At 44.9% G+C, this 26,179-nt stretch overlaps 1 protein-coding gene across 1 annotated transcript in view; it reads left to right on the top strand.

The window, feature by feature from the left end:
- COL22A1 (collagen type XXII alpha 1 chain) overlaps window positions 1–26,179 on the top strand; it is a 165,780-nt gene that overhangs the window by 58,381 nt on the left and 81,220 nt on the right. Inside the window, exons 8-15 of the mRNA XM_066625564.1 lie at window positions 760–873; window positions 1,479–1,523; window positions 3,764–3,850; window positions 5,639–5,653; window positions 15,035–15,088; window positions 16,746–16,799; window positions 22,374–22,427; window positions 25,688–25,732. Coding sequence (XP_066481661.1) covers window positions 760–873; window positions 1,479–1,523; window positions 3,764–3,850; window positions 5,639–5,653; window positions 15,035–15,088; window positions 16,746–16,799; window positions 22,374–22,427; window positions 25,688–25,732 — 468 coding nt within the window. The remainder of the gene's footprint in view (window positions 1–759; window positions 874–1,478; window positions 1,524–3,763; window positions 3,851–5,638; window positions 5,654–15,034; window positions 15,089–16,745; window positions 16,800–22,373; window positions 22,428–25,687; window positions 25,733–26,179) is intronic.

Below are 26,179 nucleotides of genomic sequence, written 5' to 3' on the forward strand. Positions count from 1 at the left end.
ATATGGTTATTGAACCTTTAGTATGAGTTAAATAAACCAGTGCCAAACATTTGTTAGTTTCGATTTTTGGGTAAAACCTAGCAGATTTGGGTAGATTTTTTTTCTGTTTGGAAAACACTGAGATTGTGTGAATATTTGGTTCTTTTAAAATCCTCTCCTGTTTGGAACAATTGTGTTCATCCAGACTTTGTTGTTTTAGTACCAGTTTCCTTCAGCCACTACTACTTCCTGTGTGTTACTGAGGGCGCAATCCTAACCCACTTTCCAGCACTGACATAAGGGTAATGCAACTTCAAGGTAAGGGAACGAACATTGCCATACCTTGAGGAGGCCTCTATGACTGCCCCCCCCCCAACTGCAGGATGCAGCACATGCCCCACTAGCACAGCTATGCCAGTGCTGGAAAGTTGGTTAGAATTGCGCCCTAAATTAATCACATGGGCATTTCGATCCAATCAGATATACTGATAATGCCAAAATACGATAATACCAATCAGATTTAATTCATGATGATATCACTGGGAGAAATGAAGGCAATTAAGAGTGAGGCTGTAAGCAAAGGCAATATAAATATGAAAATGAACCGTTCAACAAGAGGCGCTGAAAAGTCATTGAAACAGGATATTTTTTTTTAGCTCTACTGAAAATACAAGTCAAAAACTGCAAGTAGGTTTCTGCTCCAGTCTAGTTAAAATGCAAATAATGAAATGATATTAAAAAATAGATACACATTAATGGCAAGTGCTGTTCTGGATTCAGTGCCAAGTGACCGTCGTTACAGAACCTCCTGCAACAGAAATTGTGGTTACCGTTGGAAATGAACAGATTGGACCCACCAAGACTGTTAACTGCTCCTGTCCACCTGGAGAAAAGGTTGGGGAGACTTTTAATACTGAAATTATTATTATTAACCATGGGGGTGATCAAATCGTTTACCAATTCCTTACCTCTGTCTCCTGTGATCTGTGAATGGGATTATGCTACAACACAACCCGTCCCTGCCAGCCTCCCTCCCACATGTGACCTGCTTCCATACAGTCTACCTTGTGCAGGTGATTTGGACTGGACTGTGCTTTTGATTGTGATCTTGAGTATACTGCTTCTATCATAGCAGCTCAATGTTTGCTTGGAACCAGTGTGGTGCTTTGTAGCAAAAGCAAAGAAAGACATGTCCCTTTTCCAAAAAGTGGTGTATCCAGTTTGGCAGTGGGAACTGGACAGAAGCAGAGGATTGGTTAGGTTGACTAGTGCAAAATGTGAGCAAATGCAGTTCAAAGCTTTAGCTAGGGAGAATACGTGAATGCAAGGACTTATCCTAGAGTGGGAGATGACATGGAAGTGGTTTCTAAACACAGTGATCTGTGGTGGCCTGCCCCCTGATGTCTTCTTAAATGTGTGATTTGTATTTGTGAAGCATTTCTCAGTGTGCTGGAAGTAATGCCAAACTACTGATAAATAAGCTCTTCCTCTTGTTTCAGGGTGAGAGAGGCCTACCTGGGTTTGAAGGTCTAAGAGGCCAGAAGGTCAGTATTTTCTGTTGTCCAAGAGAGTTTTGCTTGCTTGCTTGCTTGTTTCAGAGCTAGATAAATGTATGGTACACCGTATGTTGTTGCCAAGTTCCAGCAAAAACAAAATTTGGGAAAAAAATCTATGCTGCAATTTGCTTGAGGGGCACAAGAGCTATATTTGCACTGCTTCAGAGTACTCAATCTGTTCCTGTTTTAATGCCAGTCTGCTCAGAATTTTTAAAATTACAAAGCCCACTGTATTCTCACACACCCACCTTTTTTACTCCACACATGTAAAGAATCTGCCTGAATACCCAACAGCTGTGGCTATACAAAGTTTCTAGGCGTATTTTTACCCCATATTGTCGGACACAAATTATCCAACTATATATACCTCATGTATCTGCTGCAGACCACATGTGGAAACTAGTCTTTTTTTTAATAATATGTGAAGTATCTTGAAAATTCTTCTTCTGCTGAAAATCTAAGCATATGCCTGAGTAAGAGGGCAAAAAGATGTCCTTTGGAAGCCATGTTATCATTCAAGATTCAAGATAGTATACAGCTTTTTTTTCCTGAGCTCATTTCCATTTAAGGCAGGGGTGCCCAAACCCCGGCCCTGGGGCCACATGCGGCCCTCGAGGCCTCTCAATGCGGCCCTCAGGGAGCCTCCAGTCTCCAATGAGCCTCTGGCCCTCTGTAGATTTGTTGGAGCCCGTACTGGCCCAACGCAACTGCTCTCAGCGTGAGGGCGACTGTTTGACCTCTCGCGTGAGCTGTGAGATGAGGGCTCCCTCCACTGCTTGCTGTTTCATGTCTGTGATGCTGCAGAGGCAGCTAAGGAAAGGTCAGCCTTGCTTTGTGCAAGGCCTTTTATAGGTCTTTTATACAAGACCTTCATTCATTCATATAAGTTCATCTTTAATATATTCATTTATGTAAACTTATGCAAATTTATTCAAATTTTAAATGTAAATTAATTCTTTTTTTCCCCCTGGCCCCAGACACAGTGTCAGAGAGATGATGTGGCCTTCCAGCCAAAAACTTTGGACACCCCTGATTTAAGGAAACCAAGTGACAGGGGTCTTGTGTTTCTTTGAGGCCTATAAATAGAAGCTTCCCGTTTTGATCAATGACAGTTAGGTGATGAGTGGCCTTTTATAGAAGACATGAAAAATTACTTTAAGGAGGAAACTATAGGCTGGCAACAATGGATAGTCTACAATATATGTTTAATGACCACCATCTTCCAAGTGCATGAATCTATCGCTGTCTCATGAAATGCTAATGCACAGCATGTGTAATAGAACTGAAATGTGATTTTGTAGCAGGATGACTGAGCTAGAAGACAGTCTTTGCAGCTGATTACATTTAGAATGTAATTCTAAATAGTCTCTTCTAAATCTTGTGTCAGGGACAATGCTGTTCCCTGCTTAGCACACAGAGTTAATTCTTTACTATGCATCCCTTTAGTTCCTCACAGTGTTTACGCTGATGTTGCCTTTTTGAAAGGACATTTTTGTATGGCTTTGTCATCTCTACAAATCTTAAAAATAAGGTCAAGCAAGTTACTGTAGGTCTTACCCAGGGCTCATGTTGCTCATAACCAGTTCTGAGAGACCCACATGGGAAAGAAGGCAGAGAAATATGCCATTCATTCCTGTTGCTAAAGTCAGAACCCATTGGCATTGGGCCCTTAGGAGAAGAGTTTGAGGGCCCAATCTTATTCAACTTTCCAGCACCGGTGCAACCACAATGCAACCCATACCTTGAGAAGGCCTCTGTGACTGCTTCTTCATCACAGGATGTATAGCTGCACCAGCACCAGAAAATTGATAGGATTGGGCCCTGAGCCCACTGTGGAACCAATATGTACTGTTGGGAATGCTGCACAGGGCATGACACTGTTGGACACATCATCTGGTACATGTATAAAGGGAACAAAGTATTTTGGGGAGGGTGCCAGAAATCAGTGGTAGAGCATACGTGCAGAGAATCTCAGGTCAGTATGTTGCTAGGCCCGGCTGGCACCTGGGATGGGGTGATATGATTACCCCATCACATTATACACACCCTGCATCATCGCATCACCCCCCACCTCTGGAATGGCTCTGATGTGGTGCCAAACTGAATTGTGGGTGGGCAGGCCCTTCAACTTTGTTGTGATTTGTATCACTAGTTGATCTGTCAAAAGTGAAAGACCATAATCCTGTCTCCTGGTATTCCAGAGCTAACATATCTTTATTTTTGTCAAGGGAGAAGTTGGACCAATTGGATTTCCCGGCCCTAAAGGAGAAAAAGGAGACCCGGTAAGAATGTTCATCAGAGCACTGTTATATGGGGTCATTTTCTTTCCCTGTGCTGATGGAAGCAAGTGCTGTTGACAGTAGTCCTGGAATGCTAAAGTAAACCAGTGATCAGAGTAGTCTTGAGACTGATTTAAACTATATTTTAGACCTGTGACTAAAAGTGCACTTGGTAACTGTAGTTGTGGGAATTTAAGGAGCTAAATAGTTTCATAAAATAGGAACAGAATAATTAGTTGGAAAATGGCTTAAAATGACTTGAGAAGATTGTCCTCCAGTGTAAGCATCTGCCCGCAGCAGGATTTCTAACTTCCAAACACCAAGTATCATCTGTTGGTTCAGTCACCCTAAATCTCTAATGAAGAAAATTCCGTGGTTATAGGGTTGGGAGCAACCTTAGGAATCATTAACCCATTGTGTCCCACCTCACCAATCATCTGCCTAAACAGATCCAAATCAGTGGTTTCTCCAGCCTCCTCCTAAATACTTCTCACGATGATGTTTATACATCACTGCTGGATGATCTGATTCAGTCCTGATTCAGAACTAAGGAGCTCACTTTCATTAGTATTGTCTTAGTGCAGGAGTGTCATCCCACACTAAGACAATTCTAATGAAAGTGAGCTCCTTAGTTCTGTTCTTGCCCATAGCAGTTGTGGAGAAAACTGAACATTCTAATAGAGGCTTCCATGTAGATCATGACTGTTTCCCAGAATTTCCTTGTTCATAGTAAACTAGTTTCCAAATGGATATGTTATTTTTTCCATGCAAGGAGATTTTAACGGGGGGGGGGGGGGGGAGGGAAGCACTTTAAACAAAGGTGATGCCCCAGTTGCAGTCAAAATTGGTACCAAGGCCAACTCAAAATCTCCTGGCACCTTAAGTAGCATTGCAAAATGCTGATCGCCCCCATCAGCTGGTGATGTGCCAGCATCCGCTCCTCCCACTCCCTAAATTGAAAAAAGAAGAGGAGAACAAAGCAAAAGAGGAAGTATGGAGAAAAGGAGAGTGGTGGACTACAGCACCACTCTCCTGTATTGGACACTTCCTTTCCTGCTCCAGTTTTCTCTCCCTTTTCCAATTTAGGGAGTGAGACAAGGCGCAGGAGCACTGGAGGCGAATGGGAAGATGGAAATCAATCTGCTGCCTGACTCAACCACTTCAGTCAGCCCCGTGGCTGGGCTGGCCCTGGATGGTACAGTCCCATGGCAGGATTGTACCATGCACTTGGTTGTGCAACTAATGGCACAATCTTATTGGACATTTATGACAGCAGATCTTATGTTCCACCACTGCAAGTGCCATAAGAGCTCTGTAAGTGTTGTCTTGTTTGTCAGAGATGCCCGTGCAAATATCTGTAGGCTGTGTGCACCCACCAGAGATGGACCGAGTCTGTGTAAGAGCAAGTAGGATGCTGGCAGGGGTGGTTCAGGGGAGGTTCAGAACAGGGAGTGGGGGAGGGCAGGGAGATGTTTGGGGCAGGAGAGGGTGGGTCTTGCCAGTGCTGGTTGAGCAGTTACATACTTTATGAAGATTATTTTTTTGTTTGTTTTGCTTATTTGCATCTCTTAAATATTCCTCTTTGGGACGAGTTAAATTACTCTGTTGGCTATTGTCCCTTTTCCATTACCTTTTGCTTGAGCCATAAGGAACTCAACCAGTGACTTCTTATCATCATTTTGTCTCAGTTGATCTTGGAATAGCTTCAGTTATTTGTCACCACTGTAATGGTTCATGCTTGAAATATCCAAGAGAGCTACCATGTAGATTGCTAACCATGGCTTTCTTTTCTCCTGTTAGGGTGGAGGAGTAGCTGGCAGAAAGGAGAAAGGAGAAAAGGTATGCTTGTATTTAGGACTTGATATGCTATAAAATATGCACACCTGCTGGATTTGCATACTTTATTGTCATGAGGAGGAGTACAGGACTAAAAAGGGCCCTCAAGTTTCACTCTCTGCCCATTGAACATCTTGTTCAATCTCTCTTCTTTTTCACAGCCTTACATTGTAATCCTAGAACTCCTTCCTGTAGTACGTTCTATTGAGACCTACTTCTGAGTAGACATGCCAAGGATTGTGTTATTAGTTTCTCAAAACCTGGTTTTTAAAAATGGTAGTTGAAAGTCACCGGATGACAAATTCTCTGCCCAGTGCCAATTTCTGCATCCTCTATTGTTGAAATTGTACAATACAGAATGGTCATATGTTCAATTGTACAGTCATATGAACAGATTGTTTCCATTGCAACCGTATAAAATGGAGAGACTTTTGAGAGCTGTTGGAGTTGTATAAGGATGTCATATTACTCAGGTACCAGGCACAGCCAGAGGAGACTACATGATGCCACTAGGAACTGGGTGCCAAATAGCTTATGCCAGAAGAGCTGGTGGGCGTGGGTATCACCCATCTTTAACGGGCACGCTAGGGAACAAGCTGCAAGTTTGAAAGTGCTATGCATAAGCAAACACCCCCATGGGCCACCTGTCATCCCAATATTTTGAGAAATGAATTATTAATCAGATTCCCTCAGAAACTGGCCAGATCAAGCAAGGCATGTTGTCCAAGAACGAGGTGATGATTCTGGGGGGAAAAAAAAATCATTGATTGGGCAGCAAAGGGGAAAAGGCATCAATGATTTGATTTTAGTGCAGCCTGCTATGTCTTGCGGGTCCTCTAGCCAATGGAAGTCTCCTGGGACCGACAGTCACCAACAAAAGAGGCAATTCTGGCACATCAGCAGCTGGAAAGGATGCACACCTGCCAGCCCTATTCTGTCAGGTCTGGCCTCAGTGCAGATGTTCTGTGCCAAGAGCTGCTACTGTTATCCTTGGCAGGAGACCCAAGCTCCTCTTCAAGAGGCAAAGAGGATTTGGATCTGTGAAGCGTTCAGCTGGAGCTGTCAGTTTGTTCTCACCACTTCTCTGGCTGAGTTACCTCCTCGCTCCCGGATGCACACAACTTTGACCTATTCTTTAGCCCTGGCATCAGGTGTGCAAGTTTGTTTTTCCTTTCAAAACTTTCTAGGAAGATGTAAAACCCTTCTGCCAAGTTTTGCTTACTGGAACTCATCTGAAAGAGAAAATACAGAGATGAGCATCAGCTCCCTTGTTTGCCATTCCATTTGCAAGCTCAAATTGCAAGCTCTCTGGCCCTGGCTGCCTCCTAGAAACTGAACTGAACCTCAGTAAATTTGGGTAGGGAGGGGAATGTGCAAGGTGATTTCATGAGCAAGGTACATTCATCTGCTCCACTCTTTTGAATTATCACTTGTGTGTACAATCTACTTCTCCAAAATATGGTAAACGTTGACATTCACAAGAGAATGTGAATGCTCCAGACTGAATTTGGTAACAGTCCCCATTTATCAGTCTCTGTGACTTCCCCTCACCCCCATCATTTGGGTTGGCATGGTCTCAGGCAGTCCATGAAGGTGGAGATGTATGTGTGTTAGTTCGCTTCACTTGTATTTGTTTCAGCCACGGGCCATAACATCATTCAGGATAGAAACACTTCAATCAGTTTAAGCCTGACAAGAACTGAAATGTCAGAAATTGTGAAGCAACAATAATAAACATCAGGAGTCCAATTTGCAGCGTACAACATGAACATTATAAAAGCTTGTTTGGCATTTCACTGCTGCCACAGCAAAATTAGCTACATTGCTAAGCAAGCAATCTAACTTTTTTCAGGTTAGATTCCAATGAATTCAGCTCAACTATGACTGATATAGGAACACATAATGAAGAATTTCCTGTATTCCATCTTCTTTACAAATACAAAAGCAGAGATAAAAGGGAATATTATGATAGCACCCATATTGAGTCACTGATGACATTGGTTTGATCTTAACCTTGTTCTTCATGAATGAAAATCGTACCATTTTCGGAACCAGACTGTCTTGTTTCTGCCAGTGGAAGGACTTTTTCCATGAGAACAGCTTATCTTTCGTGAATGTATGAACTTCTTTTAAGATTAAGGTCCAATCCTATTATGTTGTAACTTGAGGAGTGGCCCTTGTTCTGGGCCTCTGGTCTTCACAACAATAATTATGTTACTCAAGAGTCAGAGTTTCATGCTTGGAACTGAAGTTTAGTACAATGTTTCTCAAACTGTGGGTCAGGACCCACACGTTGTACGTCCCTATTTTTGGTGGGCTCTGCAGAGCCTCCAAAAAAACAAACAAATCAAAAATAAACAAACAAAAAACTATGGGTGATGGAAAGTTCAGATAACCAATTACCTCAAGCCCTGAGGCTATTCAGAAATCAGGTAGCTGCTCACTGCCCTGCAAACAACTGAGCTCATGTAGTTTGCAAGCTTGTGTAAATATAGGAAGATAAATGTTTGAACATCTTTTTTCTAGTGCGTTATTTTTTTCTAAGTCTGTTAATGACAGGTAGTGGGGGCAGGTAAAGGCTGGGTCACATAATTAAGCCCCTCAAGCCTTGAGGTTATTCATTAGGGCTGCCTCATTATGGATGAAGTTTTTTTCTTCTTTTTTTTGGCAAATAAATAAAATATTACTTGTAACTAAATAAATACAAATATTTCTTTCTTGATCACCTTTTTTTAAAAGATTCATAAAGTTAGGTGGGTCCCGATAGAGTGTCAATTTAAAAAGTGGGTCCTGGTGCTAAAACCTTTGAGAACAACTGGTTCAGTAGATCTGGGGGGGGGGGGGAAGCACATGCTGTAATTACAGGGTTTGAGTTTTGTTCACTGGCTTCTGTGACCCAGAATAACGAGTACATAATTGTTTCAAGATCACATAATTGTGCATCCTGGCAGCCAGTTTCTCAGCACCACAGGAATCACAGGCCTTGCTTGCTTGCAGTTTTATTTTGCTTTGCATTGCTTTGGAGAATAGTGCAGATGCCTCTGGTCTGTTTTCCTGCTTCCCTCGCTGGGCTTGCCTCCCTTTGTGAGGTTACATTGACATCTACTGGATACCTCTTGGCAACACATTGAACATCTTTTCAACATGGCTCTGTGAAGTGAAAACTAGGTCTGCATGGAACAGTCTTGAGTGTTCAGGTACATTCACATATCTGTATGTTAGTTTGCTATATAGGAAATGACGTTTGTCTAGAGCAGTGATTTTCAATCTTTTTTGTCTCACAGCACACTGACAAGGTACTAGAATTGCCAAGGCATTCCATCAGTTTTTTGACAATTGACAAGGCACACCATGCTGTTGGTGGGGGACTTACATCCCCCAATGGCCCTACTAATAAATGACCCGCCCCCAAACTCCTGCAGCACACATGCAGACCATTAATGGCACACCAGTGTGCCACGGCACAGTGGTTGAAAATGGCTGGTCTAGAGTGAGATACCATCCATGGATCTCCAATCCTGCTGATAAGGAAAAAGGGCTCCTAAATTGAGATGCAGTGTTAATCCTTCACTTCCTCATGGTTGATCCAGAGAAGACTACCAGGTGCCTGAATGCATGGTGTTTGCTGTGGCATCAATAAGGATGACAACTTCCCACTTCCAGATAATGTGGCACTGTGTATATGGCAGTAACAGGACACCAAGCTCAGGCAATCTGAATGTCATGGGATTTTTCTATGAAACATGTATCTATTTAAGCCCGCACTATTGGATATCTTATCTATTTAAACCCGCACTAATAGATGTGTGCATCTATTTAAACTTGCACACATGTATCTATTTAAGCCCAGCAAGATCCTATTTACAGACTCCAAGTGGAGGAGGAAATGCCAGGAGTGAAGCAGCAGCCACAGGCCTGGCCCCACAAGGGTGACAGACCCGTTAAAGTTAATTCTCATCTTGGATCAAGTGTGGCTTATTCTACCAAAACTTAATATTAAGTTGTTATTGTTTAAAGTCCCTAATGCTTAAGATTTTGGTTTCAGCAGTGTTTTAGAAAGATGACTTTTAAGACTGCTGAATGTCATCTGAATGGCCTTTTATCAGATCCATATCCATTGTAGCAATCCCATTTTCACCTGCCTGTTGACCCCTCAGATGGAGGCTCATGTGGCATCTGCATTTCTTAATTGCTTAAATTAGAATAAAGTATGGGGACTAAAAAAAGGATCCTTCCCCCTCCTTTTTTTGACAACTCCTCTAAAGCAGCCTATTAGGAGTGATTAATTGCTTTACCTCTTGTAGAAACTCAACCTCCGCTTTGTCACTATGTATGCCAAGATATTAATAGAGGTTTGATCTAATTAAGCAAATTAATTTTTGCACCTGGGTTTTCAAGAGGGCAATGATTTGTGTAACTTCTGTGCAGCATTCATCATAAATATTTATTGCGGCAGGATCAACAACCTGCTTTTGGATTTGTGGAACATTTGCAAACATGACTGTATGCATAAAAAGATGGGAATTGGCTCACCAACTTGAAATCTAAAATCTGGAAGGAATCTCTGTGATCAGAATTTTGTGCCCTTGGCTGTAATGGATACAAATTGTTGCCGGCACAACTTGCTAGACAGCCAAACTTCCAGACTTCTTTCTGATCTAGGTTGAGCAGGATGAGATGAAAGTAGGGACATGCTTCTAACACCCACGTTCTTATCCTGAAGATCTCTGCCAGTGCTCCTTCATACCATGGCACGTATCTTAAATGTCCATTCCATCTGCTAGGTGCTGTATTTATTCATTTTGCATTTGACTGGCTAACCCCAATTTAAAAGCCAGAAGATGTGTCTTCTTTTGATTCAACATACCCTCAATCAATATCGTTCACCTACAACAGCTTGTCTACAATTCAGAAAATCCATGTGGAAGCAGCCATGTGTGAAATGGCTGGCTGCATGACTCCTTAATATCCATGTGCATACATTGGCTCTAGTGCTGATATATCCATTCCAAGATTTCTAGAGCCCTGGGGAAGACAGATGAAGCCAAAGCATGACCACTCTTGTCATTCACAGTTTTAACAAGGCATGCCTTAAAGGTTCCAGTATAGATGGTAGTTTATCAAGGATACAAAGTAGAACATTGAGACTGTCTCTGATAAGTGGAGACGGTTGGGATACATGCTTTATATGTATGCATGCTATCCTGACCTGTTCCTCAAGCAGAGGCATGCAGACAAGACTGGTCAGGGCTACAGAAACTTGGAGATTGAGCAGTCTGCTTGGTGATCTCCTGATAGGCACCTGGCACCATGTACATGTGTATACAAGTGTCACAAGTCACATATCCAAAATAAAAGAAATAGGAAGGCCCTTCCTCTCTGCGCAGAGAATAGAGAGATATTCCAGAGACAGCCCTCCATCTGGAGTTTTGTACTCCTCATTTGCGCCACTGCACACCTCCTGACCCTGTGTTGGTGCTCAGTTGCAGACCCAGCGAAGAGTGAGATTTCTACTGTTGTGGAGGTCAGTTCCTGGATGAGCTCTAAGCCCCAGCTTTGGTGTCCTGGATTTGGAAACTTCTGTTGTGGGTCTCAGGCTTCCAAGACTGTGTCTCAGAGGTCTCTTGGATGGTGGGCTTAGGCCCAAGTTTCAGGATGGGTTTGAGACAGGTGGAGTCCAGGCCTGGTTCTTCTGACTCAATTCCTCCCCTTTCCTGAGTTCAAACTCGGAGCTCAGGGCAGGGGTCATGACACTTATGCAACAATTCACACATTAACAGCCCAGTCCAAACTAATGACAGTAGAGCAGGAATTCTGCTATTGTAAATGGCCATATGGTAGTTCACACAGTGTGCTGCTTGTGGTCATTTTGGAACTGTTGGTGACGAGCTGCAGCCTATCAGCTACCCACAGGAGAGCAAGTAAGCTGGTGAGGGAGGTGAGTACTGGGAGGAATAGGGTGGAGAAGCGGAAGAAAGGGGGGTATCTGGATAGGGATGGGGTGGATGAGAGATGGAATGGGGGAAGGTTGATTCTGACAGCACCAGCATACTCCAGGATCCTATCTCCATTCCCTCTCCCTTACTCTTCTTGCTTCTGCATCAGCAAAGTGGCTGGCAGAGATCCAAGGAGACCCAATTGAGCAGCAGAGTCTTGCCCCAGAGTAAGAGAATGAAAACCCATTACCGTGAAGAGAACTCCATGTTTGCCACCCCACCATATGATGCAGCACACACACATTGGACCATCAGTGTGTGTGTGTGTGTGGGGGGGGAGTTAATTAGGATTGGGCCCTAAGTTGAACATAGCTTGCTCACCATGCATTTGTGTCCCACTATATGTTTGCAGGGGTGGCTCAGGTTTGAGGACCCAGCTGTGCCTGAGATCCCATATTCATCAGAGGGCTCAACCAACTACGCTGACCCCTGAACTCTCAATATTGGATAGTAGCATCTGATGCATCTTCACGAAGCAGGCAGAGGTGGCATGGGGTGCTCTCTGCAGAACTTTGCCTCAGGACCCACAACAATATGGCACTGTCATAGTGTGCTTGATTCCCCCCCCCCCAAGTATGCAGTCCCATGCAGGCAACAAAAACAGAAGTTTGTCATTCCACCAGTATGGCTGTGTCTGACTTGGTCACAAGTTGTGCAACTGATGTTGTGCGCTTGAGGGGAATGGATGCAACTTCTGTTCTTCTGTGCAATATTACAAGTATTAGAGATGAACAGATTGTCTTTGTTTTGTACTATCATTGTTCTGATGACCTTTGGGTTCTACTCAGATTGAATTCTGGCAGGAATTTCAGATTCCAGAATGTTGGGATGAATGAATTCAGTACATGTGCTTCTTTTTTAAAAAAAATTTTTAGGATTTAGTTCAGCTTTAAATTTCTTTTGTTGGGTTTTGCTGCAAAGACAGAAACAGGAATGAGATGATCTCTTCTCAGTTGGCTTGTAGAGTTCTAGATATCTATGCCCAGACTGTTAGAATGACAGATTCTGACATGTTGCGTTCTACTCTGGGCAACATATCAAGTACAGCAAAATCTGAAAATCCAGGTTGGAATTCATCAGAAGTAGATTCTGTAAAATCTATAGTAGACACAGGGCCCAATCCTATCCAACCTTCCAGCACCAGTGCAGCTGCAATGCAGCCCTGAGGTAAGGGAACAAATGTTCCCATATCTTAAGGCAGCTTCTGAGACTGCCTCCCCACCATAGGATGCAGTGCACACCCCATTGACACATTTGTAGCGGCCCTGTAAAATTAGAAAGGATTGGGTCCCCAGTCATACAGAGGATCTTTTCAAAAGCCCCTTCTCCTGTATGTTTGTTGCAAGGGAATATGGGAAGAACTGCCTTTTTTTTTTCTAAGCATATTTGAAAGGTTTTTCTCTACCATTTGAGAAGGTAGATCTGATATAGTCATTGATTTGGGGTAGAGAGAGACAGAAGGGAAAATATTAGTAGGCTTGACTCCTTCTCCTGCAGTGCTAGCTACCTGTGCCAAAATTCCCTCTTTGGCTGTATGGTGACAAGCCCAATAGAATTTCCCTGTTCTCAAGCTGGCAACAGTAAGTGAGACCAATTACTGTCCTGTAACCTTTAATGACCTCAATAACAAAGCTATCTGTTATCTGAAGCTTCTGGGAGGTGTCCTTTGCCAGAATACTCTGTCACTCACTAATGGACGGACTCTTCTTTCACTCCCAAGACATTCCCAGCTCTTTTCCTGCTTTTCCTGAAGCAATTTCTGTGATAAATAATGGGTTTAGTGCAGAGGGGAAAGAAAACATCCCCAGGCTGTTCTTAACATCCCCAAAGTGTCCCGTGACCTCTAGCCCTGTCACCAGTGTGTATTGAAGGAACCAGCATGAAATCTGTGGCCTGCGATGGGAAAAAGTGGGGCTCTGGCATATACTACAGACTTGTGGGTGTTCTTGGTCATAGGTCTTGTTTGGTGTCAATGGAAATTTGTTGCACAAGGGTGGAATTTGATATCTGGCTTCAGCTGAAGTATCTTGGGATATGCAGCTCTTATTTCAAAAGACAACCCAGTTTGCGATTCTTTCAGTTCAGTTTGGATTGTTAAGAAATTGTCTACGCAAACCTGCTTGTGGACTTCAATGGTTACACTCTATTAAACCATTTTAGGAGAGTTGTATTTCATATTCCTCTTTTTCCCATGTTCTTGTTCTAGGGTGAAAGAGGACCCCAAGGGCTGCCTGGACTGATGGGCGAGAGAGGAGAAAAGGTAACAGAAAGAGGGGAATTCATTTGTGCACAGATTCCAGCTACAGAACTGTGAACTAGTAGTATTTAATACAAATCATTTTTGATTGATTTTATTGTTAATATTAATACAAATTATTCTTGCCTTCTGTTCCTTTCAGTTTATTAAACAGCCACAAAGATTTAGCCATTTCCAACAGAAAGCATAAATGCTATGGCATGACACAAAATAGATTGTGAAAATGTTCTCATACAGACCAGATGCTTGAAAAATAACTACTTAAGCATCCAGAATATCCTTCCTAAATTTCCAGTCTCGGACAACAGATCTGGCCCAAATGTAATAACTGCATTACAGTAAGCAAATTAAAAAGAACTTGTGATCTTGTCTGTATCATTTGCTTCCCTGACCTGAGTCAACAGCTGTCTGAGCAGGTTCTTCATTGATAAATGGTCAATAGCAATGCAATAAATAAGCATCTCCTTATGGCTGTCCCTGCACTTTCCCCCCCTTGTTCTCCCTGCAGCCGTGGTATGAATGTTGTATGAGACAAGGAGTTGGCATGAACATTCTAGAGAGAAATTTGCTCAGTCTTTCGTGTGGCTCCTGGCCTCCTCAGAAGGCCTCTTGGATGAGACTGGAAGGAACTTCTGGTCGCATCCAGGAGGTCCTCTGAAGTCCAACAGCTGCAGGCTTTCCATCCACAGATATTCAAATCCGACGATGCTGAGCCTGTGGATAAAGAAAGGGGGGGGTTAAGGTTCGCTCATTTTTCCCCCCTCAAGTTCCCTTGCAGTCTTTGGTCAAGCAGAATAAGTGGTTTTTCTGGTCATGGTTGGAATGGTAAGGGGAGGGGATCCTTGCCAGGCCAGGCCAGGCCACCATGGCCATTCCCACCTGTGGTCATTTGGTGGCAATGGTGGTCATTTAGCTAAATGAATGATTGTGATGCATACGCTTGGAAACTAGTAGGCTTTGGGCAATGTCCCCCTTGAGACCATAAATTATTGTTGTTTGTGACAAATGTGATTAGATTTGCCTTGTGTTTTATTCATGTTTTCATACTTTCTTCTTGCTTTCAGCCAGTGCTAATGTTATGCTGATGATTCTTAGCCATTTATATTGTTATGGTAATTATTATTATTCTAGGGTTCCCTTGGCGCACCTGGCATTCCAGGGAGAGATGGTGCCAAAGGAGAGACTGTAAGCTTTTATCTTCCTTCCTTGTAATCCTCTTTTCCTTATAGCATAAGCCAGATGCTGCAAATCAATGTGCATTGAGCAGAGCATGTCTTGGGGATTAGTGAAGCCATTTTGAATGCAGTCAAAACAAATGACAGCAGGTTAATAGCCTCAGCAATCCTGTTTTGGGGCCAAGGTGGCAGGCAGACTTCAAATGGATTAACTGCTCCTGGAAGTTCAAAGGGGGGAGTGTGTATTGCCATTCATTGCAGTGCTCTTGGGGAGATAGGGCTGTACATGCTGTGGTTAGAGTCTCATGGTGGTGCTGAAAAAATAACAATTTAAAAGCTCAGGCATTTGTTTCATGTTAGGCTAACATTGTTAGCAAACAAACTAGATCAGATGTTTAATGTGGCATTATCTAGCTTGGAGATTAACTGAAAGTAAAAATACGAATATATGAAGAGCCCTGCTGGAAGAGGCCAAAGGTTCGTCTAGTCCGGCTTCCTGTATCTCACTGTGGCCCTCCAGATGCCTCAGAGAGCATACAAGACAACAGGAGACCTGCATCCTGTTGCCACTTCCTTGCATTTGGCGTTCAGTTACCACCTATTTCTACAGCCTGGTGGCTGCTTATACCCATTATGGCTAGTAACCTGTGATGAAGTGTTTCTCCATCAGCCTGTCCAATCCCCATTTAAAGGCATCTGAGCTGAGCCATCGCAATATCCTGTGGCAAGGAGTTCCACAGATTAATCACACACTGGATAAATAAATATTTTCTATTGTCTGTTTCAAGCTAGCAGTAAATATATTACCTTTTCTGCTCCACACCCAAGGTCTATATTTTGTTGTTGATGGAACAGAGTTTAATGTCACAACCACCATCTTTACTTGTGTAAGATCTGAGATTCAGAGCCCAAATACGAAGCTGAAGGTCCACCGGTGCAGCAATCCCTGCATCAGCGGAGGGTGTTGCAGACAAGCCATAAGGCATGTTGCGACACCTAGTGAGTGAGCAGTGCCAGTAGGGAGGCCTGCGCTGCTTTGCAGGTGCTGTATCCAGGCATTCCACCAGATGGGGGGTGGCGGCAGGAGAGTGGTTTGGAGCCAGAGAGGGGGCATTTTGGGGTGGGGCAAGGTGTACTGGGGAGCAGATCAGGCCAGGGAGGGGTTGGAGATCAGAGGATCAGGTCTCTGCTGTAATCTATGCCCCACCTAGGCCAATCAGAGTTACACTGGGCTGCTCAGATTTCTGCCAGTTAAATAGCTGGCAGAAATTCAAGTAGCCCTCTTGAGCAGGCTGGGACTTTACTCAGGATAAGGGGGAAAATATCTCCTTACCCCAAGGAGACTTCTAGTCAGCCCCGACGCATGCTGTATATAGCATAGGCCATGCAGCACTGCTATGTCAGTACTTGTTAGGATTTGGCTGCCTGTCCTGGTCAACTTCAGATAAAGAACCTTGTATATCTGGGCTGAGAAGTGTATCTTTCAGAACCCTTGGAGAGAAAGCAAATTGAAGGCAGTAAAGTGGAGCAGGATAGCTAATTGTCTCAGTTAAAGGGTGGTCCATGTGTCTCATAGATACATCACACTATCATTTAAATATTATAAGCTATTTGAAAAGTGAATAACATATAGCTTTGCAACAAATTGATTTCCCTTCTGTTTTGAGGGAGAGCCTGGACTTCCTGGAGCAGTGGGGCTTCCTGGACCACCAGGTCTAAAGGTAGGCAGGTGACAATTCATTTTAAAGACCTCCACTCTGGGGCTCAATGATTTGTGTATTTGTTTCTTAGACTTTATAACCCAAGCTTAGTCTTGGTGGCTTCCCACTTGTTAAAAAAATTCTCTTCCCTTTTGGATTGAGTAGTTCATGGCTACCTCAAGGGATCCAACTGCACGTGGTATCCTGTCCCTTATAGCCAAATGACTCTCCACACATGAGCGCACACAAGTATGCATGCAACTCTCCACCTTTCTTTAGCAAGAAAAAGAAATGTATGTGTAGCCCCAATACTGATCTGTGTCTCAAGCCTCCCTTCCAGTCCTAATCTTCCCTGATCCCATCCTTTGCCTAGAGCTATATATGGGGTTACTTAAGTATTTTTATTTGTTTGTTTGTTTGTTTGTTTGTTTGAACAAACCTGTCAAATAATTATTGACAAATAATGTCACCCTGTCTGACATTATTTGGTGCATGGTATGACGTGAGGCATACCTCATGGTATGACGTGAGGCATACCTCATGGTATGCCTCCGACGCATCCTCGGCATCACCTGGCAGGACAAAGTTCCAAACAACACAGTCCTGGAACGTGCTGGAATCCCTAGCATGTATGCACTGCTGAAACAGAGACGCCTGCGTTGGCTCGGTCATGTTGTGAGAGTGGATGATGGCCGGATCCCAAAGGATCTCCTCTATGGAGAACTCGTGCAAGGAAAGCGCCCTACAGGTAGACCACAGCTGCGATACAAGGACATCTGCAAGAGGGATCTGAAGGCCTTAGGGATGGACCTCAACAAGTGGGAAACCCTGGCCTCTGAGCGGCCTGCTTGGAGGCAGGCTGTGCAGCATGGCCTTTCCCAGTTTGAAGAGACACTTTGCCAACAGTCTGAGGCTAAGAGGCAAAGAAGGAAGGCCCATAGCCAGGGAGACAGACCAGGGACAGGCTGCACTTGCTTCGGTTGTGGAAGGGATTGTCACTCCTGGATTGGCCTTTTCAGCCACACTAGACGCTGTGCCAGAACCACCTTTCAGAGCGCGATACCATAGTCTTTCGAGACTGAAGGTTGCCAATACAATGACGTGAGAAGCTATCACTTTGTTCTCTACAACATCTATAATTTTGCTGTGATTTCAAATTCACAATACAACACAACACACATTCACAATACAACACAGATTTCTAACAAATGTCCAAGGAAGCTTATAAAATATTCATAAAAATATAAACTATATAAGTATGCCCCCTGGGGGCTGGGGGCTAAGAATAGGCCCTCAGTTTGGCTGTACTTGTCGTAAGAGGCGACTAAACAGCCACCGGGTAGATGGGACTCGTCAGCCTAGGAAGGCAGCTCATCTAAGAGAAAGAAACTCTGACCTCAAACCTCCACTGCCTTGTGGCTACATCCAGTTCTGGAAAAGGCTTCAGGAGTCAACCTCGAGGCAAAATCAGGAGCCGGAGTCCCTTAGGCAGTTCATGGCTGAACACAGTCACGTTCTGGCAACTCCTGCGACGCCGCTGGAACCAACCGTATTGGCTTCTGCCTTTCCATTGGACCATTCCAGCGACGTGGAGAGGGGGGATTTGCTGCATGGGTAACAGCCTATCCTCCATACCTTCTTTACCCAGGCTTCGCGCACTGGAGAGGACACTCCAACTTCGCCATACGGCGTCGGCACAACACGGGAAGCAGCAGTTTACCGGTTATAAGTCTTTGCTCGATTGGCGTAGAGCATGACGCCAGGGGCTGCTTCCGACGGTGGGAGAGATCATTGCATCTCATTGGGCAGCTACCGCCCGCCTTAAGCTGGGCAGTCCCCAGCCAGTAAGGTGTTGCCTCGCCACGGTCCGTTAACCTCATGGGGTGCGTGGGGTTTAGGGTGAAAACCGACAAGCGGATCGACAACTCTGCACCATGCAACAGAAAACAGAAAACTACTGCCCTAAAGCTGGGCACCTGGAACGTTAGGACAATGACACCTGGCTTCTCTGATGACCTGCAAGAAATAGACGACGCATGCAAAACAGCTGTCATCGACATGGAGCTGAGCAGACTGCAGATGGACATCGTCGCCCTTCAAGAGACTAGGCTGCCAGATTCCGGATCTGTCAAGGAGAGAAATTTCTCATTTTTCTGGCAGGGAAAACCACCAAACGAAACCAGGGAACATGGCGTTGGCTTTGCGGTCAGAAATACCCTGCTGAAATCCATCATCCCACCTACTGTGGGAAGTGAAAGAATTTTGTCCCTGCAGCTCCAGTCATCAGCAGGACCTATCACTCTCATCAGTGCTTATGCACCGACTCTGTCGTCTCCAGCAGAAGCCAAAGACAAATTCTATGATGACCTGGCCACCACTGTCAAGAAAATCCCTGTAAAAGAGCCATTGTTCATCCTCGGCGATTTCAATGCTAGAGTTGGTGCTGATAACAGTTCATGGCCCACTTGCTTAGGTCAGTTTGGCACTGGGAGGATGAACGAAAATGGCCAACGCCTGCTAGAGTTTTGCTATCATCACGGTCTCTGTGTCAGCAACACGTTCTTCAACACAAAGCCCCAACATAGAGTCTCTTGGAGACATCCAAGATCAAAGCACTGGCACCAGCTCGACCTGATCCTCACCAGACGCTCCAGCCTTCCCAGCATCAAGATCACACGCAGTTATCATGGTGCTGCCTGCGACACTGACCACTCCCTGGTGTGCAGCAGAGTGAAACTGCAAACAAAGCGACTGTATCACACGAAAAAGGAAGGAAGACCTCGCATTGATACCAGCAAGACCCGGGATCAGAGAAAAGTGGAGGAATTTGCACAAGCGCTTGAGGAATCTCTTCCAGGCCCGGCCGACGCAAACGCATCCAACAGATGGGAACATTTCAAGAATACCGTTTACAACACCGCCTTGTCCATATTCGGCAAGAAGACCAACAAGGCGGCAGACTGGTTTGAAGCCCACTCTGAGGAGTTGACACCAGTCATTGAGGAAAAGAGGAGAGCTCAAGCAGCATACAAGGCCTGTCCCAGTGAGCGCAACCTGCAGGTCCTCCGAACTGCTCGCAGCAAAGTCCAACAGACTGCCAGGAGATGTGCTAACGACTACTGGCTCCAGCTCTGTTCCGAGATACAGATAGCAGCTGACACGGGCAACATCAAGGGGATGTATGATGGTATCAAGCAGGCCCTATGTCCAACACAGAAGAAAATTGCCCCTCTGAAGTCTGCCACAGGCGAGGTCATCCAGGATCGGGCGCAGCAGATGGAACGCTGGGTGCAGCACTACTCTGAGCTATATTCCAGAGAAAATGTAGTCACCGAAGAAGCACTGAACAACATTGAGTGCCTGCCTGTGCTGGAAGAGCTTGACAGTGAACCAACCCTAGAAGAACTTCACGTGGCCCTGGACTCCCTTGCCTTTGGCAAGGCACCTGGAAAAGACAGCATCCCTGCTGAAGTCCTAAAATGCTGCAAAGAGATCATCGTCACTGAGCTGCATGAAATCCTCTGTCTCTGCTGGAGAGAAGGTGGAGTACCTCAAGACATGAGGGATGCAAACATCATCACGCTGTACAAGAACAAAGGTGACAGGGGTGACTGCAACAACTACCGCGGCATCTCTCTCCTTAGCGTTGTAGGAAAGCTGTTTGCCCGAGTTGTACTAAAGAGGCTCCAGGTACTTGCAGAGAGTGTCTATCCAGAATCGCAGTGTGGATTCCGAGCCAACAGGTCCACCACTGATATGGTATTCTCCCTTAGACAACTGCAGGAGAAATGCAGGGAACAACGACAGCCACTCTTTATAGCCTTCATAGATCTCACAAAGGCTTTCGACCTGGTCAGCAGAGACGGCCTCTTCAAGATTCTCCCCAAGATTGGATGTCCACCCAGGCTCCTCAGCATCATCAGATCTTTCCACAAGGACATGAAGGGCACTGTTGTCTTCGATGGCTCCACATCAGACCCTTTTGACATCTGAAGCGGAGTGAAGCAGGGCTGTGTTCTTGCACCAACCTTGTTTGGGATTTTCTTCGCTGTCCTGCTGAAGCAGGCCTTTGGAACTGCAACAGAAGGCATCTATCTCCGGACCAGATCAGACGGAAAGCTCTTCAACCTCTCCAGACTGAGAGCAAAATCCAAAGTCCAGCTGAAATGTCTGCGTGACTTCCTCTTTGCCGACGATGCAGCTGTCACTACCCACTCTGCCAAAGATCTCCAGCAGCTCATGGATCGTTTTAGCAAGGCTTGCCAAGATTTTGGACTGACAATCAGCCTGAAGAAAACACAGGTCATGGTTCAGGATGTGGACTCACCTCCCTGCATTACAATCTCTGAGCATGAACTGGAGGTTGTCCATGACTTTGTGTACCTTGGCTCAACGATCTCCGACACTCTTTCTCTCGATACCGAGCTAAACAAGCGCATTGGTAAAGCAGCTACCACGTTTTCCAGACTCACAAAGAGAGTCTGGTCCAACAAGAAGCTGACGGAACATACCAAGATCCAGGTCTACAGAGCTTGCGTCCTGAGTACACTTCTGTACTGCAGCGAGTCATGGACTCTTCGCTCACAACAGGAGAGGAAATTGAGCGCTTTCCACATGCGCTGCCTCCGACGCATCCTCGGCATCACCTGGCAGGACAAAGTTCCAAACAACACAGTCCTGGAACGTGCTGGAATCCCTAGCATGTATTCACTGCTGAAACAGAGACGCCTGCGTTGGCTTGGTCATGTCGTGAGAATGGATGATGGCCGGATCCCAAAGGATCTCCTCTATGGAGAACTCGTGCAAGGAAAGCACCCTACAGGTAGACCACAGCTGCGATACAAGGACATCTGCAAGAGGGATCTGAAAGCCTTAGGGATGGACCTCAACAAGTGGGAAACCCTGGCCTCTGAGCGGCCCGCTTGGAGGCAGGCTGTGCAGCATGGCATTTCCCAGTTTGAAGAGACACTTTGCCAACAGTCTGAGGCTAAGAGGCAAAGAAGGAAGGCCCATAGCCAGGGAGACAGACCAGGGACAGACTGCACTTGCTCCCGGTGTGGAAGGGATTGTCACTCCCGGATTGGCCTTTTCAGCCACACTAGACGCTGTGCCAGAACCACCTTTCAGAGCGCGATACCATAGTCTTTCGAGACTGAAGGTTGCCAATACATATATAAGTATACAATATATAAATCATACAATATATTAAAATCTTAATACATAGAATATATCAAAATACTGGAAGTCTGCAGAATCGGTTTAGCACTATAACAGTTTATAAGCAATATAATTAACATTTATATAACTGTTAAGCCTCTATCAAGGGGCAAATGCTGATTATGTAGAACTCAGCCGCTCTCCTTCTCATATCCAATTTATTTTAAGCCTCAATCAGTTTTTTTTTCTGAAGGAAGAAAGGTGTCTTCTGTCTATGCAATAAAGGGGCTTATGGATGTGAAATCCTTCCAAAAGGATTGATTGTGATAGGGGTTGGAAGTAAAAGCATGCACATTAGTTATTGTGTTTTGTAAATAAATTTGCATAGATTTTTGTGCTGATGCTCATCTTTGTTTCTCTTTTTCTACATCTGGTCAGGGAGTAGATGGTCAGCCAGGTCCACCAGGACGCCAAGGTTATGTTGGAGCACCTGTAAGTCATCCTTCTGTTTTATTTAATATGCCCAAGTTTCCATAAATGAACAATAGCTCTGCACTGATTCACTGAGATTTGTAAAACTCACATGTGCAGGAGACTGGAAGTTACTCAAATAAACACATCATTTATTGAGGAATTATTTACAATAAGGGGGAAGAGGGGGAAGCATATAAAAGCAGCACCATAACAGCACCCTAGCAGTCACACTGATGCTTCTCTGAAGACCAACCAGAGGGAGAACACAGTGTCTGCAAGGAAATTAGCGGGGGATGATGCTCCTGTGAATGAAGACAGGTACAGAATGAGGTCCCAGAATTACAAAGGTTGTGTGGGACTATCAGGCTCTAGACTGAGCAGGGAAGGGATAAAGGAAACTTAAGGATCAGTGTGGAGAAATGGGAAGCGTTGGCCGAGGTGGGAGACATGGCTGTGACTTGACTTACTAATCAAAGGTTTAAAAGGATGCACTTCATATTTGATAACACTGAGGGGAAGATAAGAAGAGAGGGGCCAGAGATCAGGTATACCTGACTTCAGGGCTAGCGCATCCATGAGGCCTGCTGATTCCTTCTCAGGACCTACCTTGGCCAATATTGACTTTGCCATAGCCAAACTTTCAGAGTTCTCCATGCCAGGGAAAACATAGAGTTATAGGCTACAAACCTAACCAATTTTCCAGCGCTGACATAAGGGCAATGCAACTCCAAGGTAAGGGAACAAACTTTGCCCTACCTTGAGGAGGCCTCTATGACTGCCCCCCCCCAACTGCAGGATGCAGCACATGCCCCACTGGCACAGCTATGCCAGTGCTGGAAAGTTGGTTAGGATTGTGCCCATAGACACTGAAGGTGAGGCAGCAACAACACATATTCGCACACATAAGGTCCATGCAAAGCTAGTACAGGGAGACCATATGTGAAGAGCTTGGAGGTAGCTTGGAGAAGGTAGCTTGGAGACTCTTCCTGACCTTCACTATCAGAAGCAACACTATCACTTCTGCAGGTTCTGATAATTCATATTAGCTCTATGGCAAGGTTTGAAACCTGGGGTTATTCTGAGTTCCTTTTTAAAATAGGATTTTCAGTGAGCTGCAGCAGTGTGATTATAGTGTAGAGATGCTGCGTTATGATTATGGATTGTTACGACATTTCATTAGGTTTGAAATTGCACCTTGAACCTTGCAATTTTCCAGTATCCAAAAGCATTCAGGACTACATTTTCTACAGCTTGAGCTGAAGAACCTTTCAGTCTCCTCCTTGACTGATCTGATTCTACGTGACAGGCAGTAAGGATGGAGACCTTCTTGATCACCTCTTATCCCCTTTACCCAGACACCCTGTCTGACATTATTTGGTGCATGGTATGACATGAGAAGCTATCACTTTGTTCTCTACAACATCTATAATTTTTCTGTGATTTCAAATTCACAATACAACACAACACAAATTCACAATACAACACAGATTTATATAGTCATAAAATGGATACCAAACTGGATCCTTGTTTTGATGTCCTCAGTTTAGAGTTGTCAAGTCGTAGCAGAGTTCCACTGTTATGATTATTATAGAAGGCAGTGTTAATGGTCACAAGAGCTTTCAGGATTGATTTAAGTTGCTCCTTGTAGCATCTGTCAGTTGTATTATTTTGTATTTGTAAACCCCTCTGATTGTACTGCATGAATAGTGGGATGCAAATTTAGCAAATAAATGTGTGCCAAACCATTCATCTGCATGTGGGGAGCCTGCTGCACGTATCCAGATCCATGGGGGGAGCTGCTGAACACAAACATGAAGTTGACCACCTTTGCCACTATCATTGACTGGCCGACCCTTTGGTTTCATATGAGTTAATTTATGTTGACCGATTTCTCTGCTCTTGCAGCACAATCCTATCCATATCTACTCAGAAGTAAGTTCCATCAGGTTCAGTGGGGCTTACTCCCTGGAAAGTGTGGATAGGTTTGCAGCCTTGGATGTTTATGTGTTTGCTTTTGCATGGTTTTCCATGCCTACATTGGCTAAAAGCTCAAACTGTTGAGCTCTTTTGAGATCCTGATGAGAGGCATATGTTTCTCTAGAGAACGGCATTCTTCTTTTCCCAACCACTGTCTCATAGAGCCCATCTCCTATGCGTGATTGGACTGTTCTATGCAGCATTTTGCAACAGCAGAAGAGACTTCTGCTATTGCAAACTGGCTGTTGGCAGAGCGCAGAGCACTCCTGACGTACACCTGGAGCTGCTTACACCTGCTGGAGCAGGTAAGACCGTGGCAGGGCAGGGAGAGGCCACAATGGGGCAAGGAGTTGAGGAAACAGGGCAGGGAGGGGTAGAAACAGGGTGGGGAGGGGGAGGAATGGAGGCAGGCCATCTGCAGGAGGGGGTGGATCCAGTGGAGATGGCTTGTGCCAGATGGATCCTCCTTATCCCCTTTTTGTCTTCAGACTTACACCAGTGGAATCACTGGCACAGGTCCAAGGAGACCATTGTGAAGCAGGAGACTTATGAAGGAGCAAGGGATATTTGTAGGTGGTATGTTTGCTTTCCCCCTTTCCCTTCTGAAGCCTCCCAATCTCCTTCCCTGCTGGATACAACACACTGCATCAGTGGGGGGAGGAATGATATGATTCAGCTCCTAGTTAGATTTCACAGTAATTTATTTTTTATCTTGGGCTAGTAGAATACTGATGGTGGTGATCAAGTTGACAAGCGCCACAAAACAATATACCCATGTGCTTCTTTAGAATATTATTACAGCTCTATATCCGAGAATTCAGGATCTGTGGATTTGACCCACCACAATCCTGAACCTGTAGCTAAGGACCCACTGAATCTCCCAGATGCGACTGGAACCTTTGGATCCGGTGCCCTTTCTGAAGCCCACGGAGGCAGTGCATGGCCTCATGCCTTGGAACATGCTCAGAATGCAACTGGAAAACAGCTCAGATTGTGTTCCAAGGTCTGGGTGCCCTGACCCCATAGATTTCATTATCCATAGGTTTCGACATCCACAGGTGGTTCTGGGAATGGAATCTCTGCAAATGCAGAGGCACCACCTGTATTTGTACATTATAGACAGGCTACTAGGTAGGCAGAGTCCTAAATTGGCATTTTCCCTCCACTACACTTCAGTATGTAATGAGTCACTGTGCACAGGCTACTGGTGCGTCAGTGACTCATTCAAGTTTAGCTCGGGGCTGCTGGTCGTGGGGAGAGAATAAGAAACCTTGTAATGTCATCGGTCATTTCCTTTTCAGGGCCTGCAGGGAGAAAGAGGAGAAAAGGGACCCCAAGGAATCAAGGTATTGATAACTGTGTCAAATAAGATGTCAGCTATGTGAACAGAACTGCTCAAGGCAATACAGAATTATGAAGCGGGGGGGGGGGTCACTCGGTGTTAGGCTCTGTGTCTCAGAACAAGGGATTATAGTGGGAAATCCTCCTCCCTTTTTGAATTTCATACAGTCACACTTACAGTGCAGAACTTCCTGCACTGCTGGTAAGTTGTGGTTTGGGTTGGAGTGGGGATTGGGTTTGGCTGGGGCAAGTTGTGGGTGGGAGGGGTGGATCTCAGCATCACTGGAGTTTACTGGATCCTATTCCCCCTTCCTGGCCTGGATCTGCCCCAGAGGTTCCTCAGATCTATGCCAGCCAAGGAGCTGTGGAAGTCTGAGGAGACCCATTGGGGAACAGGCAGCCTACTGAGAGGTAGGTAAAAATCTGCTTTACTTATCTCTCCTGGGCTGCCT

This window comes from Tiliqua scincoides, chromosome 4 (assembly GCF_035046505.1).
Source record: "Tiliqua scincoides isolate rTilSci1 chromosome 4, rTilSci1.hap2, whole genome shotgun sequence".
NCBI classification, from domain to species: Eukaryota; Metazoa; Chordata; class Lepidosauria; order Squamata; family Scincidae; genus Tiliqua; species Tiliqua scincoides.